This window comes from Alternaria rosae, assembly GCF_020736505.1.
Source record: "Alternaria rosae strain MPI-PUGE-AT-0040 chromosome Unknown BKA58scaffold_3, whole genome shotgun sequence".
In the NCBI taxonomy this organism is placed as follows: domain Eukaryota; kingdom Fungi; phylum Ascomycota; class Dothideomycetes; order Pleosporales; family Pleosporaceae; genus Alternaria; species Alternaria rosae.
Genome location: NW_025763572.1, coordinates 1,250,969 through 1,267,288, shown reverse-complemented (window position 1 = coordinate 1,267,288; position 16,320 = coordinate 1,250,969). Strand labels below are relative to the sequence as shown.

The following is a 16,320-nucleotide window of genomic DNA, read 5'->3' as shown; positions in this document are numbered from 1 at the left end:
ATTGTTGCCACATGTCACTATGAAATTGCAAATGCTTCATGTTTGACGTGTAATTGGAACTTAGTAGTCGTCACCGCGACTAAGAATCTCCTTGCAGTTGGGGCGAAGCACGAATGTCTGTCTTGCGTTAGCAAACACATTCGCAGTGTTGACCAATGAGCTTGGCTACTTACGTGTTCACTCTGTGCTGTATAACTGCCCTTGATATCGCACAGCGGGGGATAGGCCTCGACAATACCTGCGCTGACCAGGTTGTTCAGACCCAAGAGGTACTTGTCATGGCCCATGCGATCAAGATACCGCCTGCAGAAAGGCAGGGTACCGAAGTTCTTGGTGATGGAGTTGAGGAGTGTCTTTGCTGACGAAACGCGGAGAGCGACTTTGGGTGCATCGGCCTTTTTGGCGTAGTGTGATGTCTCCATCTGGGGTACCTGTTAGATCAAGAGTAGGCTTACTAGTAGGCGAGTGACTTACATCGTCCCGAACGTATCCCTTTCCTGTGCTGCCGAATGTTTCGATAGCAAATGTCTCTCCTTCTTCCATTTTTGTTTGATCGCCGCCCTTGACGATCGGTACAGTCTTACCGCCGTGGATGGTGTAGTGTCCGATGGAGTGTCCGTTCAGATTCCTTATGCACTTGACGGGCAGCATCTGTCCCTTGATTTCCACCTCGTAGCTCTCCATGACCTCCTGAATGGCAGCGCCAATATCGCTCATGCGGACGTCGATACCGGCCTCCTTGATACCGGCGTTTGTCGCAGCCTTACACGCGTTGATGAGATTGTCGTATACGGGGTCGAAGGTCAGGGTGAACGCGCTGTCCACAATACGTCCGTTGATGTGTACGCCAAAATCGACCTTCATGACATCCTCGTAGTTGATGACCATTTTGTTGCCCGCATTAGGGGTATAATGCGCTGCACAGTGGTTTATGCTCAGACCAGTCGGGAACCCCATGCCTGCTATTTGCGCGTCACCATCCTCCAGACCCTGGTGTCCTGTCAAGGCGCGAACCGAGTCCTCGATACCCTCAGCGATCTCAGTAAGCGACATGCCCGGCTTGATCCAGTTCTGAGCCCATTGTCGAACTTGACGGTGAATCTCTGAGCCTTTGCGGTATTCGGTGAGGAAGTCATTGTTCATGCGGTCGAGGTGGCGCTTCTCTTCGTCGGTGGTCCGGTACGCGTTCTCGTTGACGTATTCTTGTATTTCGCCCTCAGGGTACGAGTCGTTGGGGAACAGCTCATCGATGCGAACTCGTGGCGGTGATGTCTGCACCTTGGGCCCTCCTGCGCCGCCTGCTGCGCCAGCCTTCTTCTTCTTTCTGGGCTTCCTCTTCTTCTTCTTTTTCGCAGCGCCTTCGCCGGTTTCTGGTGCTCCATCTTCGGCCTCGTTGTCATCGTCTGAGTCTTCGTGATCCGCGTCGCCTGTTGGCTTTTCGCCGTTCTCTGTTGTGCCGTTTGTTGGTTTGCCGTTGGTGTCGTCCACTGTACGCTGTTAGGCGATGTAACGCGAGAAGTAGCGTTTCCATACACTTCATGTTGGCGACTTCGTCCGCTACCTTGGCCGCCATGTTGGCCGTGTCGAGAGTGCAGTAGTGGGTGCCTTGTGGACAATCTCGAAATTTACGAGCGTCTCGAAACGCCCCGCTAACTGACGCCGGTGGAGTGTCGCCCACTGACTGGGTTCCAAAGCTAGGCCATGCTTGTCTTAGCCTCGCGAGCTTGGCGATGACGTCCTCCATGCGCGCCGAACATTCACCCAAACTTATGTTTCTGCATGGGCACCCTCACTTTCGGATATTGGTAATGGGCAATGCCACCCCGCCCATCTAGCTTACTGCGATCAATCGCTCAAACGTCGACTTCTCGGCTGTCGCGCATATCCTCGCTATACATCTGTCACTCATGTCTCCGTCGCACGGGTCCCGCTCTTCAGCGGCGCATACAAGTCTCTCCTTTCCATGCTGCAGCTCCACGATACGCCGACGCCCTAGTCAATCATTACGAGACGCTACACCTCACTTCGGCGGCGTCTGCTTCTGAGATCAAGCGCCAGTTCTATACGCTCTCAAAGAAAAATCACCCGGACCATAACCGCAACGACCCTGAAGCCTCCACACGTTTCGTCGCAATAAGCGAAGCATACCATATTCTCTCTGTACCAGAGAAGCGTGCGCAATACGATGCGCAACTAGAGCACTCGCAACGACAATCGCGCTGGGGAACGAGCGGGAGTGAATATCCGCAAGGGAGTTACAGTTCCGCTGCATATGGCTCAAGGCCGGCCAGCGGGCTGAACAAGAAGCGCAGTACCTTCCGAGGGCCACCACCCTCATTCTACAAGGCCGGTGGCTATGGACGTCACGGTGCGAAGCGAGCTGAATACGCATATTCCAACGCACAGGAAAATGGGGAGGCTTCCAAGCATGCTGGTCAAGAATCATACGGTGAATGGGGTGGGTTTGGCCCTGGTCAGCAGAAACAAGGGAATCAAGTCCCGCACTTCGATGACATCAGGCATAAAGAAACGCAGGACAATGTCAATGACCACATTTGGGCTAGGCGGAAGAAGCTGCATAGAGGCATCAAGGTAGAGGAGGAGTGGGAAAAGGGCAACATGGTTGTCAACTTTCTCGCCGTTTCTGCTGTTATCGCCATGATCGGGGTTACGGCCAAATTTTTCGAGAGCCGGCATGAGTCCCACCCACGTAAAACTAAAGAGAGCGCCTGAGCTGGGGGTGTAATCACTATCAATTGCTGGCGGAGAAATCAATACGAAGATCAATCATGTCCGCAGAGAATTTAGAGGCCAGCATGAACGCTACATTCTTTGATCTACTGTTTCTACTCTAATGCAGGCTACAAAACAGACATGTTTGGTTTCGTTCTTGTATGAGATGCAGCGGCTTGATCTACTAGCGACCTGCACATCTCCTCATATTCTTTCCGATTTTGTTTCGATTCGCTCGGGCGTTCCCATCCGTCTTCGAATTTATTGCAATTCTCTAGGCGTTCTAGAGCAGGCCTTAAAAGGTTCCATAACAAGTATGGCACCGAACGCGTCATCATGCAAGCTTGCTCCTGCTCAGCGCCTTGAGTGTATATGGTCCAGTTCATGCTCGGTTCTGGTGAATGCTTCCGGAATGCGCACCCGCTTTCGAGCTCCGTCGGCAGTCGCAGTAGCCCCTGGTGATGTAGTCGACTGAAGTGGGTCCATATCGGCTGGAGGAAGAAGATGTGTACCCACCAACGCGGTACTATAATACGCGTCTTATCATCGCTGCGACCCGTTGTTGCATCCAACTGGTAGTAATACGTAGTGATCTTGCCCGGATAGTCGATAGTCCAGATGTTGCCGCCGAAGATATAACGCTCCCAAGCATCCCCTAGTTCGGGACTGATGTCAACCAACTGATAAAGAGGCTCGTTATGGGTAGTCGTGGGTCTACAGACTTATTAGCGGCAATATTCCACAAACTTGTTCAGATGACGACTTACGAAGGTAGATTCTCGATGCTACTGCGATGATACCAGATAGCGTGGGCGACTTCGTGGCAGATAATGATAGCGATCCTCAGGAAGATCGCCTCTTGATCGTAACGAAGACCCATAATTGACAACGTGATGGAGTGCGTAGAAGTGATGAGTATCGAGCTTGACCCGTGGACGGTATATAGCCTCGGAAGCATTCACTGATGTGCCAAACCAGGTTCGGGCATCGTATTGGCGCCCATCTTCGCCAAGTTCATCGAACTCGAGCCTCAGGTATTTTGGCAGGGTGATATCAAGCGTTTCAGTCGTCATCAAGTGGGCGAATTTGAGTGTCTCGTATGCTAATGAAGCAAGATAATACTTTCGCTTCTCCACAAGATACTTGAGTTCCCCATGAAGGATATGGTTGTGGAAAGACAGTGAGCATGCTTGCCTCGTAAGCTGCGTGACAACTATCAGAGCAGGTATCAAGCGCTGGTAGTTCTTGGAGCTCAAGTTCAGCCACTGAGCTTGCTGGAACAACGGATGCATGTCTTCTCTAGTAGCATTCGTGTTCTCGCAAGCGAACGTCTTGTACAGATAATATAAATCCGCCTCCTCGGGGGTGAAACCTCTGCACTTTGGCGCTCTGGCGTACGATTGTTGCTCCATGGTACGAAGACGCCCAACCACAGTTCCACTTTGTAGAAACAGGATAACCTGCATACTCAAATACTAAGACCTGCACAGGCTAGAATAGACACAGTAGTATTAGTGCAGAAGATGTGAAGAAAAAATAGTAGTGACAGCTCGTGAACAAAGCTGAAATGGATGGAGATCGAGCGTATAAGTTCGCCTTCAATAACATAGTAACAGAGCTCCTACCCGCGCTCGTTGCTCCCCTACCTTCCCACCTTTTCATCTTCCTATAATCTCGCCTTCCCACTTTCCTACCCTCCTATGTTCCTACTCCTTTATTATGCAGTCTACATTAATGAAGGGGTACGAACATTAGACAGACAATAACGGAGCTTCATGGGCCAATAAGATGCCGTCTCTCCCAGCATTGAAAGCCTGAAGACGAATTGTAAAATACGGCTAAAGCTGCAATGGATCGGTGGTTTGGCTATTAGACGAAGCTACCAGAGTTTGCGACACTTGGCCCATGGACCTACACTGAACGTCGTGACTCGCAGCCAATCATCTATTCAGATGCTAGCCCACCATAACATTGACCTTCCATCAACTCGTCTTCTTCGTTATGCGATAACTGCACGTGTTAGCCGTGGCCCATCAGAGAGTTTTTGCACTTACAGAAACAGCTTTTCCCTCGAGTATACCTCCTTATCAGGGTCATCGTTCACCTCCTGCACGCTGAACATTTTCCGCGCCGTCTTCATGAACGTCAGATCCGCCCGTCTTCTCCTCTTGAAGCAGAAATAGCACACAGTATTGTCGCCAATCAAGTCTTGCAGGGTCTTTTGCAGCAACGGAAAAGCAGGCTCGAAATATACACAATCTGCTGCCAGGATGATGTCCGGGTGTGCTGGTAGTTGTGACGGCGTCGGCTCTCCCCAGTCGTATATTGAAGCGCTGACACGAGACTCCAGAGCGTTCAGTGTGATGTTGCGCTTCATGAGTTCGAACATCTGCTCTTGATCCGTGATATGTAACGTGGTGTTGACTTTGCATCCTATCGCGACCGCCAACCCGACGAGCCCGCCTCCGGCACCAAGCTCGACTATCTCTTTACCTGCGACATCCTCTCGATGATTTCGCAGCATGTATTTGCTCAGTACCATACCGGCCGGCCATAGTTGACCGCCGCAGCCGTTTTTCAGGTCCTCATGTAGTTTGAGTGGGGGTGACAGTAGGCCGTCAAAATCTATCTCGGAAGCGCCCGCGGGTTTGATAGGCGCGGGAGGAACGAGGTCCTGACTGACACCGAAAAAGTCGTTTTCTTCGCTATCCGACATCTTTGGCAGGTTAATCAGGAATCGTGGTCACAATTCGTGAGATGTGCCTCTGCGTAGGCTCAAAATGGCATTAGCGTTACCGGATGTAGGAAAGCTCCGCCGCGGGCAGCGATCGAGGCCTTTGTGACACTTCATCGACATCTGGTGCCTGCACTCCATCGAATTGTTAAAACACCATGTTCGCGTATGACGCGCCGCAAAAGCATGTCACGAAGTCACGAGCAGCAGAAAGTGGTGTTAAACATGGTTTCGGCTAATGCACCTTTCACCCGGCTTTCCTGTTATTGACCTTGGAGAGCCTTCCTTATCTTATCGTCGCGCAGCGATCGACACGATCTCCTGGTCAAGCCAATGGCGTCTGCACATGCTGCCTATCAAGCGCCTCAATGCTGGGCACTTGGGAAGGGAAGGGAGGCGGACACCGGGAACAGGATACGCTCAGCCGAGGCGGCTTGCTTGTACCTGCTGCAGCTTAAACCCTTGCCCACATCTTCCCCGCTACAGAGCCTCATACTCGTTACCTACATCTCTATATACACTGTAATAGCAAGCTGATCGACCTCGATACCGAACTTCTAATGAGAACCCACACTATGGGCTTGCCTACCGAGGTCCTGCAGGCCTGGGAAGCTTGCGACCGGACTGATACACTCTTTGTGCTTGTTTGTTCGGTCTTCTGTATGTATAGCTTCCATGACTATTCCTTATATTGGCTGATCTTATCAAGGCTGGGGTATCATTCCAGCTGTAGGCATAGCTTATTCAGGTTACACTACACGCTCCAATTCCCTAGCAGCAGTCATGCCAGCTATCCTAGCAGTGATCGTCTGCTCGATACAATGGTTCCTCATTGGATACACCTTGACATACGGAGAGGGAGGAGCTATCTTTGGAGATTTCAAGTACGCTTTTCACAAAAATGTGCTAGCAGAGCCTGTTGGTACCATTCCAGCAGTGCTATTCAGCTTCTTCCAATTAGTATTCCAGGCCACAGTCTGTGCCATTGCGGTTGGCGGCGCATGTGAGAGAGGGAGAATACTGCCATTGATACCACTCATATTTGTGAGTCCTACCTGTAGAACAACGGCATACCTGTGAGCTTGACTGACAAATGATAGCTTTGGTCTACCTTAATATATAACCCGTTAGCTCACATGGTCTGGGGTGGAGGTTTCCTTATGGACCTAGGCGTTCTAGATTTCGCAGGTGGTACGCCCGTACACATCAATTCCGGAGCAACAGCAACGGCGATTTCCGTATACCTTTCATATCCTTTGTTCCGCTCGCGCAAGTCCTCGACCCGTACACCAGCGCATCTAGTCATCCACCGGCCGGTCAATTCTTTATGCCAACTTCTTGCGATGATTAGCATATGGGGCTCATGGCTCGCTTTTGACGCTGGCACCACTCTAGCGTTCAACTTCAAGTCAGTGATGGCCTTGTGTGTCACGAACCTCTGTGCTGCCAGTGGGGCGCTCACATGGATGCTCTATACATATGTGGAAGTCGGGCGCTGGAGTCTAGACTCATGCTTCATGGGCGCCATCTCTGGACTCATTATGATCACACCTTCGGCAGGTTTCATCGATTTACCAACAGCCTTCTTCTTCGGGGTGCTTGGTGCACTGTTTTGTCGCCAAGCGCTTCGCATCAAGTTCAGCAACTTCGCTCGGCACTGGAGATGGGTTGATCACGGCGACACCTTTGCGACACACTGCCTTGGTGGCATCTTAGCAACAATATCGACTGGCTGTTTTGCCCGGAAAGAAGTCGCTGGGTATGATGGAGTCACAGAAATCGTTGGTGGGGTGTTTTTCGACGGGAACGTACGGCAGCTCGGTGTTCAGATTGTGGAGGCTCTCGTCGGGTTCACATGGTCGTTTGTCGGAAGCTATGTCATGTACGCACTTATTGACTGCGTACCGGGCTTCGAAGTGTTAGCTGAAGACAAGTAGGTCATGTTGACGGCGATTGGAAATGTTGTGCTAACAGATGATCAGGGACATTATTGCGGGCCTAGATGCAAGCCAGATGGATGAAGAAACGATGTGGACCGAAACGCAGAAGTATTATCCCTATGCCGACCGCGAAGGTGAACTACATCTCGAATGATAGATGGGAACTTCACAGTCTGCAAAGATGCGAACTGGTTGTGTAGCGGTGTAGAGAACAGACACAGCAAGACGCGTCGATTCAACATCTCGACTACGCCAATACTACTCTTTCGAAACCAACCAGAAACCAACCAAAAGTCTATTGACGTAGTACAGGGTCATTGTATTCACATTCGTAACTCCCTTCAAGTTTACGTAGCGAGCCCACGCTTCCACATTTGCATCCTAGCATCTATCGCCCTAAGCTTTGAGTGCACAGGGTAAGCACCGATTTAAAACGCTTAGCTTTAATCGCGTCTTCGTCCCCCATCTAAGCCTCCTAGCACACTTACGCAAGCATCCGCACAATTCACCAAGCGTCGTTCCTGGAACATGCCGTGGATCAAACCGATCACACGCATAATCACCCAAACTCCTATTGGCCATGCTAAAATCACAATCTGGATAGGTAATACTCCGGAAGCGGGCTTGACCTCAAAGTGTGGTGAAGTTGGATGAAATTGCTTGCCAAGACATGTCTACGCGTCTTTTTCGGAGGAAGCTAGCGATTCTCGGCCCGCACATACGTAAGGCACGTCAGTAGCAGCACAACCAATCTAGATGGGTGCCAAAGAGCTTTAGAGACTAGACTGTAACCTTTGGGATCCACTGCCTCTCAAGATCGGTTAGCATCGTACTTGAGTACACGCCCTAGACATTACGGCACTTCCCAGTACAACATAGACAGCCACGTAAGCCTCCAATCACACACTGCGTAATTGAAATGAACAGGGCTTAGCAAAGAAAACCGTTCTAGGGTTGAAGAGTAACGTTGACGCTCGGCATCTTGATACCGATTGTGGAGATGAGAGGTTGGGAGAGGTGTTGAAAGAACACACAGGCCATACACAGCTGCCTGACACTGAGAAATCTTTATAGAGCATAGATGCATGTGCATCCATAGATTATCATGTCGATAACGAGGATGTGTAGCAATATGGCCACCTTACAGCGTGGAGTTCAACATCTAATCCGACCAACACAGATGAAGCTTTCAGCGGCAAGTCTAAGCGTGCGTGGCTACCCGCCTGCTTCCAGATAAGCTTCGAAACCATCATTTCGCCAAGACTGAGGACACTCAGCAACAACACAATGTGTTGCGTATGCTTGTGACGACTCGCGTAGGTAGAAGAGAAACATGCAGGACAGTGGGCCTAGGACTCAAAGCAAGGGTAGGGGGGCGAGCACCATGCGTCTGTTTCGTTTCCCCTGCAGGCATCGCGATCTGGACTTGATATCGAGGCGTCCGGGTGATGGATATAAAGCTCATGGTCGACAGCAATACGGACCTTCATCACCATCTCTTCTCTTTGGCCTCTCAATCTATCAAGCACCTGTCCACCATGAAGCTCACCGCTCTTCTCAACATCGCCCTCCTTGCTCAGAGCTCTCTCGCTCATCCAGGCCAGAGCGCTGCAGAACATGCGCAGGAGGTTGCTGAGCGAAGAGCCTACCTCGCGAACAACAAGCGGTCTCTCGCTCACTGCGCCGATACACTGAAAGCGCGTGGTAACGATCTCACCATGCACGCTCGTCGCAGTGCCATGGTAGAAAAGCTTCGAGCCAAGCGGGATATCGCCCAAGGTACAATCCCCTCAATAATACTCTGATGGCTGGACACTGATAAGTTGCGCAGAGAAACCGTACCTCCGGATCCGCGACCTCGATACCGTGCTCGCTACTGATCACAAGTCAAACATGACTGGCATTACCACCGACACTGATCCCGCTACCCTCTTTGCAGGAAACAACTCCTGCGTCCTTACACCCGAGGTGACCCAAGGCCCTTACTGGGTCGAAGGCGAACTCGTGCGTGAGGATGTTACCGAGGGCCAGGAGGGCATCCCCATGACACTGGATATCCAGATCATCGACGTGAACACGTGTGAGCCTGTACCTCAGGCTTTCCTCGAGATGTGGCACTGTAATGCTACCGGCGTATACTCTGGTGTTGTAGCGCAAGGCAACGGAGTTGGCGAGGACGACGAGTCGAACTTGCAGAACACGGCGTTGCGTGGTATCCAGCAGAGTGACAAGAATGGCGTCGTTTCGTTTCAAACTGTCTTCCCAGGCCATTACACTGGACGTGCTGTAAGTACTCACAGGTTTCTACCACACTTCCTCTTAGTGAACAGGTACTAACTCGAGACGATGTTTTAGACGCACATCCACGTCATGTCTAGACTCAACGCGACCGTAAACGCCAACTCGACCCTCTCAGGCGGCCACATCACACACGTGGGCCAGATGTTCTTCGACCAAGATCTCATCACACTCGCGGATACTGTAGAGCCGTACGCCAGCAATGAACAGGAAATCACTTCGAATGCCGATGATTCTATTCTTGCGGAGGAAGCTGCGGATGTTGACCCATTCGTAGAGTACGTCATGCTCGGCGACGACATCTCAGAGGGTCTTTTTGGTTGGCTGGCATTTGGCATGGACTCCACCAGCGCTTACAACATCACCCCAGCGGCGTACTGGACTGACGAAGGTGGCGTCGAGAATGAAAACTCTGGTATGGGTGGTGGCCCGGGTGGTGCTCCTCCTTCTGGCGCTATGCCTTCTGGCACCGCCATGCCTACCGGTGCCATGCCATCGGGAAGTGCTATAGAGTCGGGTACAAGCGTCACTGCAGCATCGTCTACGAACATCGCTATCGTCTCCTCCGCTGCGTCCTCGGTTACCAGCGAGATTACCCCTAGCACCTCCGCATTCGGCAGGCCCTCGAAAGCCCGTCCGTCCGGTGTAGTACCTTCTAACGGTCCCCAGATTGTACATGGACATGGTAGGGGTCAGAAGGGCCAATCTCATGGTCAGAACAAGTGGAGTCAACACGATATCCCGGCAGAGGGGCACTACTGATGTGTCTCTTACAAGACAGATCAGGGTGGTCCGAAGAAAGCGTGAAGAGTAGAAACACGGTGTGTGTAGGGCTAAATGGTGGGTTAGCATCGGTATTTCGGACGATGCTAGGTTTTGCAACTGGGGGGGAAGCCAACTTCAGCCACTCATTTGGGGGGGAATGTCTTTACCTGTATATTTTATAACACTGAACAAAATTGATTCACTACCATTGTGCCCTGGACTCCGGTCTTCCTCGTGTCGATGCTCTGCGCAATGATTGAGCGGAAGCTCAGCGGTGAGCATTGACAGGCGCGCATGCGCTTCATACACCTGCATATTCAATCGCATCATCTGAACTTGAGCATCTCAATCTTCGAGTGCCTTCAATCCGTCGACCAACGCGCCAAAGCTCTTGAACCTAACGTGCTTCTTCGGATCCTCACCACCCCCTGCGTCTTTAGCGGTATGCAACATGCTCTTCTCTAGCTCGGCGTCCAACTGCCTTTGAATCTGTTCGCGATCCAACACCTTTCTCGCCTCCTCGAAACCTCCAATATCTCTTACGCTCTTGAACCCCATCTCTCTCAACCTTCCCAACGCAATACCTGAGCGTCTTCCACTCCGACAATACAACGTGATTCGATCGTCCTTTCCCACGCTTACGCCTTTCGCTGCGTAGATTTCGGGTAGTTGATCGATAATCTGGTATTCAATGTTTACGGTGGGTGCGATGTCGGAGGTAAGGTAGCCGGTCGAGAATTCGGCTGGGGAGCGGACATCGATTAAGAGGTCTCGGGTGGTCATCGTAGTCATCGGCGTGTGCGTACAGTATGGCGTGGGTTAGTATAGTTGTGGAGAGAGGAGAGGGTATCGATGCAGTTATGCGATGCGAGCGGATGGAAATGGAGGGGTGGAAGGGTTGCTGTAATCGCTAGCGTTAACCCCACATGGAAATCCCACCCTAAAGCAGCAGCAGCCATTGTTGATCTGCGACGATGTGCTCTAGCTCTGCCACACAATCATCATATGCACTGTCTCTTATATTAGATTCCTGTAACAAAAAACATGGTGTGGCCTCGCGGCAAGGACTGAAGATCAGGTTCTTCCTTCTGAGGCCCCGGATATCATTCGATGTTTGTTTGTCACAATGCAAATAGATGGTAGTTAATTTGAGAATTTCTTTGATTCAGAGAGCTGCAGTCAGGTGGACGGCTCAGTTCGTGGTTCCATGGGTACGAAAGAACATCTTTTGTCTTCCAGTACTCATCTTGTAATACTTTTAACCGCTAATCGCAGCAACACACCCTTTGCTGTAATAGCGACTTCTTTGCTCTTCCCAACGCCAAAGACCCGATTAATACAGGCTTCCAAAAGCCCCAATGGGTATGCAAAAAGTATGAAATGTTGCGCAGATACCTGTGATCTGCCTTTGCAGAGTATGCGGAATACAAATGAGCCCACCCGGAATAGAAATCGCTGAAGTGGTATAGAACAAACACAAGGAACTCGGGCATTGGTATCGTAAGTGTCCGTGACATAAAGGACAAGAATAGATGCAGTGTAAACGCAAACATTAGGATATGTCGGTGACCAGGCGCAATCCAGAGGCGGTCGATGAAGAAAGGCGCAATGAAGCGCAGTACACATGTCTATGAACCCTTCAGGTTCGCAGTCGAGAAATTGAAGTTGAGAAACTCGAACTTGTCTTTCGAATTGGTTCGGCTCTCTGCTGAAAAGGTGCTTTGTGCACTGTTGTCGATGGAGGGTGAGCCCCTCGTAGAGTGTTGAGCCTCACGCGGCTCAAGAAGCAGCGATCGGCGATAATAGCTTTGCACGTTGGCCTGGTCACTTGCATGCATTCGCTGGATTTGGCTCTCCATCCAGTCCTGCATTTCTGGTATGGCAGCCAGACGGTAAGGAACTTGGAATGATTGGAGCTGGCCGATGATCTTGGCTGTCTTCATGTGTTTGTCGAAGTTGATGACAGAGACGCTGTCAGAACCGGAGTCTCCAGGGAGCTGCCGTGTGGTGCCATTGCCGACGTCGATAAACGTAAGATCGGTAAGGTAGATACCGACGAAAGGAATGCATGGCGCGACGTGGTTGTGCAGACGCTGTCGGAGGACAGCATAATTACGACCTACGTCGGTAATCGCCTTCAGTTCATCTAGGCGAGCCTTCGTTTTCGTGGATACAATCTCCCATGTACGTTTGAGACGCATGACCATGGATGAGTTGAGTGAGCAGATGATGGCCATTAACGAATCGTAATTGTTGAGCTCCAAGCATTTGGCCGCAACTTTGACCCATTGCTTGATAACAACAGCACGCTTCTTTGCGTCCTCGAGCTGCAGAATGGTGTCGGCAACTAGATTTGCCAGGTCGGTCGAAAGCGTTGACATTGCTTTGACGTTACGAGCCTTCGAGTTTTTTTTCTTGGTCCATTCCAGGGCAAGAAGCTCTTCGGGTTGGATGGCACAGAAGAGCCTTGACTCGATGATGGTAAATTGCCTGGCAAGTTCTAAAGGATCAAAGTCCAAGATGCTGCATTGCGTTCTGCCCTCTTTGCTACCTCGCAGAGCGTTGAGTTGGCTCTTAGTCACAATTGTCGACGGCACATTGCTGTCCGCAAGAGTGAACGCAGGGTTTGAAGCACCTGTCTGACTGAGCGATGATACCAATCGAGGTACAAGAGCCCCGGCCCTTACTTCCGTTACCTTGGAAGTAAGCTCGGCAAGTCTTTTGCCAGCAGCAGGCATAGCAGCCCTGAGCTTTCCGGTGGCGAACGCGAGGATGACGCCTAGAGCAACAGCATCGCTCTCGCCACACCAATGGCTTTCCAGCCAACCCTTGAACACATTGTAGACACGAAGACGCACCGGCACACCGACGGTCTGACTGTTGCCGATGTAGTCAAAACGGTCGATCAGGCATTGCGCGAGGTCGAGTGGCGTGGTGAAGAGGCGGAACGTCAGATAGAACGCGTTGACAAAGACGACATCTGGGGTGGATTCGAAAGTAGTCAGCTGCTCTACAAGCGCTGGGAGGGAACCGCCAGAAATTTGGCCCTCTTTGTTGTAGATCAATTCATGGACATAGGTGGTCTCCAACAAGTGCTCTTCGCCAGCAGCGACATCTTCGCTTGCTAGAGACCGGAGCTCAGAGGAGCTGCCAAAGCTGCTGATCAGGGTTTGACAACTCTCTTTCTTCGTAGGCGAATGATCTGGGGTAGTGGCACGCGTGGACGTGTGGGAAAGAATGCTTGCAGAATCGCCTTGTGCACTGAAGTAGGTGCTGCTCCCATCGTTTACTGAAACGTGGACGCTGTCAGTTTTGGTCGAACCGGCAAAACTTCCCTGAGTCGTGCTCAAGGGACTGTCGACGGAATCAGACGCATGGGGCGGAGCCAGAACCGGCGTAGGCACCGCATTGAGAGGAGGCAATGATGACCGGGACGACCTGAACGATACTGCAGTTGGGCTCTCGACGATGATGGGCTGGGACGAAGGCTGAAGGCTAAGCCTGTTGGTCTCGAGTGGTGATGGTTGCGGCACCTCGGGTAGTGGCTTTGACTCTGAGATGACTAGTGGTGGAGGCATTTCGTGTTCCTCAACTGGCGTAGCGGGTAGTGGTTTGTTGGTCTCCAGGACGGTTTCTGTAGGCTTAGGCGATGCGGACCTAGCTGTGGACGCCTGGTTGTCTTCGTCGGGTTCTTGGAAGATCGTATCCGAGAGCCCGAGACCAGCAGGTTCGGCTTCGAACTCGAAATCGCCAATCCTCTCGATCACAACCCTAGCCTTGGTGACGCAATCACCAGCAGAGCGAACACAGCTTGTAGCGGCAGCCACGATCTGCTTTCCAGCTTCAGGCGCTACCACCTCTTCAACGTCAGCGTCGGCATTGATGAACATGTCCTTGGTCGCTTGTACTAGTTCAGTCAAACGGGTGTACATGGTGTCTCGTGCTTCTTCCAGTTGTTCGGATCGGCGCGAGTCTCGTTCCCATACTTCTTCGACAACTTTGAGAAGTTGGCGGCACGCTATCACAGAGTGCTGGGTGATCTGAGCAAGCTCTTCCGAGGACCGTGATTGCAGGTGCAACCCAATAAAGGAACCAATGTAGCCCAGGAAAGCGTCGTGCGCGGCGTTCAGCCTCTCGGTGGCCAGGTTTCCTTTGCGTGCACTCGCTGATTTACCGGTGTACGACAAGCGATGTGTCATGGAGATACGTTTCGACTGTACTGAGGAATGAGAGGGGAGTATTGGTGATTGAAGAGAATCTGTTTCCGAGGGCAACGAAAATGCAACTGATAGGCGGTTCAGGTTCCTCTGCGGCTGAGCAGTGGTGTACCAGTCGTCGTGCGCCGATTGTGTACCCTGCGCAACCGAAGAGTCGCATCCGTTCGCTGAAAGCCTGTTCTCGCCCGAGGGGGCTGATATTGCTTGTGGTTCCACAGCAGCATCGACCGAGTCGGACGGCGGGGTGAGTGGCCGATGACTACTCGCGTCGCCAAGCTCGAAAAGTGACAGCGCCACTGCGTCTGTCGTCCAGATGTCAAGGAAACGCACGGCCCGAGTCACCAACTTGAAGGATTTGAACACAAGTTCGTCCATGTGTTCGAAAACAGGCACCTGCAGCTCGTTCGACTGTAGGGCTTCTTGCAAGGTCTTAGCTGTCTTGACGAGTGTGGAAAGATCTCCTAAGAGAGCTTTCCGCATGCGCCGTAGACTTACGTGTGTGAGGATGAGGCGTGAATCCTTCTGCAAGCACTCAGTACGTTCCTGTTTGGGGTCAGTAATCGGTCCACAAAGATGCTCTAATACCGCCCCCACAAGCTTCACTTACAAGGAAGAGGCGGACGCCAACAATCATGCCCTTGACGTAGTCTTGTCTTGAGAAGGCACCGAGATCGCCATTCTCTCCGTCGCGGACCAGATCCCACAAATATGTTAACGCGGTCAAAAGATTCCGTATGATGGGGTTGTCGTAGGGTTCGCAGTAGTTGGTGGGCAGCCATCCGCGGGCCCCTGAGGCCAATAATGTTCCATCGGCCCAGCCATTGGGATGAACAGAGTGCACGAGGATTACATCGCCTTGATTGATGGCGACGGTGATGGACGACTCGTCGGTTGAGGACGACACTGTCGTACTCGGGCTGTAATGGTAGAACGCACGGAGGTAGTTGTGGAATACAGGTTGCGGATGTTGTTGCTGCTGCAGCGCCATGGCTTCACTCGAAGTCTTCGGGGTCAGAGGTGGCGATATTTGCGATTGCGATCGGCTGGAGAGTGTTCCTCTCGATGAGGATTGACGACTGTGGCCAAAGGCTCGCGAGCGCGACCTCCCGGGCGACTTGTGAATGTTCAGTGGCGCCACCAGTGCGCTCGATCGCTTATCCATCTCTTCTTGCTCAAAGGACTCCATGGCGGAAGAGCGAAAGGTGGACGAAATTTTAGAGTAGAATGCTCCGGCGATAGTACGCTAATTGGGCAGCATTTGGTAGATGGTACACAACGAGAGTCAATCGGCGTGGCGCAATACTTGACGTTCTTCGAGTTGTGGCGTATACCGATTGCTTTGCTCGGCTGTCTGCAAGTTAATAATGTGCTGAGGCAACTACCACACGACAAACGGAGACTGACATACCCGACGTGACGATAGCTAGCGCGGTAGTGTGAAGCAGGTGACAGATAACCCAAAGCGGATGCGAGGCCGGCGGATGGGCCTGTCGTCGAGGTGTTTGCCGCGAAAGCTGGGACGGGCGTCGTTTCCGTTACACAAAGACAGTAGCAAGGAGAAGCTCAGACACGGTCTGTCTCTCGTGGAAGTGTGCAGATGTTTGAGAGTGAAGACTCGGGAGCTAACTGGAAG

The 16,320-nt window shown here is 51.8% G+C and overlaps 8 protein-coding genes across 8 annotated transcripts; 3 read left to right on the top strand and 5 right to left on the bottom strand.

Annotated features, from left to right (window-relative positions):
* Positions 1-60: 60 nt before the first annotated feature.
* On the bottom strand, positions 61-1,573 carry BKA58DRAFT_310869 (methionine aminopeptidase 2-like protein; the record flags this gene model as incomplete). The annotated part of the gene is made up of 4 exons (XM_046167310.1): positions 61-117; positions 174-422; positions 475-1,487; positions 1,534-1,573. 4 exons carry the CDS (start codon positions 1,571-1,573, stop codon positions 61-63), a joined length of 1,359 nt encoding a protein of 452 aa, XP_046027486.1.
* Positions 1,574-1,771: 198 nt separating this feature from the next.
* BKA58DRAFT_123259 (uncharacterized protein) lies at positions 1,772-2,797 on the top strand. The gene has a single exon (XM_046164203.1). It carries the CDS (start codon positions 1,816-1,818, stop codon positions 2,731-2,733), a length of 918 nt encoding a protein of 305 aa, XP_046027485.1. The 5' UTR covers positions 1,772-1,815; the 3' UTR covers positions 2,734-2,797.
* Positions 2,798-3,957, bottom strand: BKA58DRAFT_123280 (uncharacterized protein). Its single transcript, XM_046164205.1, has 2 exons — positions 3,501-3,957; positions 2,798-3,447 (listed from the first exon to the last, which is right to left on the bottom strand). Exons 1-2 carry the CDS (start codon positions 3,689-3,691, stop codon positions 2,862-2,864), a joined length of 777 nt encoding a protein of 258 aa, XP_046027484.1. The 5' UTR covers positions 3,692-3,957; the 3' UTR covers positions 2,798-2,861.
* Positions 3,958-4,555: 598 nt separating this feature from the next.
* BKA58DRAFT_123278 (putative methyltransferase-domain-containing protein) lies at positions 4,556-5,577 on the bottom strand. Its single transcript, XM_046164204.1, has 2 exons — positions 4,788-5,577; positions 4,556-4,743 (listed from the first exon to the last, which is right to left on the bottom strand). Exons 1-2 carry the CDS (start codon positions 5,447-5,449, stop codon positions 4,716-4,718), a joined length of 690 nt encoding a protein of 229 aa, XP_046027483.1. The 5' UTR covers positions 5,450-5,577; the 3' UTR covers positions 4,556-4,715.
* A 465-nt stretch (positions 5,578-6,042) lies between these two features.
* Positions 6,043-7,561, top strand: BKA58DRAFT_311487 (ammonium transporter AmtB-like domain-containing protein; the record flags this gene model as incomplete). Its single annotated transcript, XM_046167334.1, has 4 exons — positions 6,043-6,127; positions 6,177-6,511; positions 6,568-7,400; positions 7,450-7,561. 4 exons carry the CDS (start codon positions 6,043-6,045, stop codon positions 7,559-7,561), a joined length of 1,365 nt encoding a protein of 454 aa, XP_046027482.1.
* Positions 7,562-8,945: 1,384 nt separating this feature from the next.
* Positions 8,946-10,467, top strand: BKA58DRAFT_437486 (Intradiol ring-cleavage dioxygenase; the record flags this gene model as incomplete). The annotated part of the gene is made up of 3 exons (XM_046173497.1): positions 8,946-9,186; positions 9,239-9,693; positions 9,763-10,467. The coding sequence occupies 3 exons, from the start codon at positions 8,946-8,948 to the stop codon at positions 10,465-10,467; spliced, it is 1,401 nt and encodes a 466-aa protein (XP_046027481.1).
* A 208-nt stretch (positions 10,468-10,675) lies between these two features.
* Positions 10,676-11,469, bottom strand: BKA58DRAFT_379952 (uncharacterized protein). Its single transcript, XM_046169859.1, has one exon. The coding sequence runs from the start codon at positions 11,260-11,262 to the stop codon at positions 10,816-10,818; it is 447 nt and encodes a 148-aa protein (XP_046027480.1). The 5' UTR covers positions 11,263-11,469; the 3' UTR covers positions 10,676-10,815.
* A 629-nt stretch (positions 11,470-12,098) lies between these two features.
* BKA58DRAFT_310892 (ras guanine-nucleotide exchange protein Cdc25p) lies at positions 12,099-15,873 on the bottom strand (the record flags this gene model as incomplete). Its single annotated transcript, XM_046167312.1, has 2 exons — positions 12,099-15,230; positions 15,295-15,873. 2 exons carry the CDS (start codon positions 15,871-15,873, stop codon positions 12,099-12,101), a joined length of 3,711 nt encoding a protein of 1,236 aa, XP_046027479.1.
* Positions 15,874-16,320: the final 447 nt, after the last annotated feature.

Bases quoted from the DNA above. Each gene is read 5' to 3' on its own strand.
- BKA58DRAFT_123259 (XM_046164203.1), top strand. From the start codon at position 1,816: ATGCCACCCCGCCCATCTAGCTTACTGCGATCAATCGCTCAAACGTCG.
- BKA58DRAFT_123280 (XM_046164205.1), bottom strand. From the start codon at position 3,691: ATGCTTCCGAGGCTATATACCGTCCACGGGTCAAGCTCGATACTCATC. The intron at 3,448-3,500 runs GTAAGTCGTCAT...ATAAGTCTGTAG, and splicing joins AGCATCGAGAATCTACCTTC to ACCCACGACTACCCATAACG.
- BKA58DRAFT_123278 (XM_046164204.1), bottom strand. From the start codon at position 5,449: ATGTCGGATAGCGAAGAAAACGACTTTTTCGGTGTCAGTCAGGACCTC. The intron at 4,744-4,787 runs GTAAGTGCAAAA...TAACACGTGCAG, and splicing joins TCGAGGGAAAAGCTGTTTCT to TTATCGCATAACGAAGAAGA.
- BKA58DRAFT_379952 (XM_046169859.1), bottom strand. From the start codon at position 11,262: ATGACTACGATGACCACCCGAGACCTCTTAATCGATGTCCGCTCCCCA.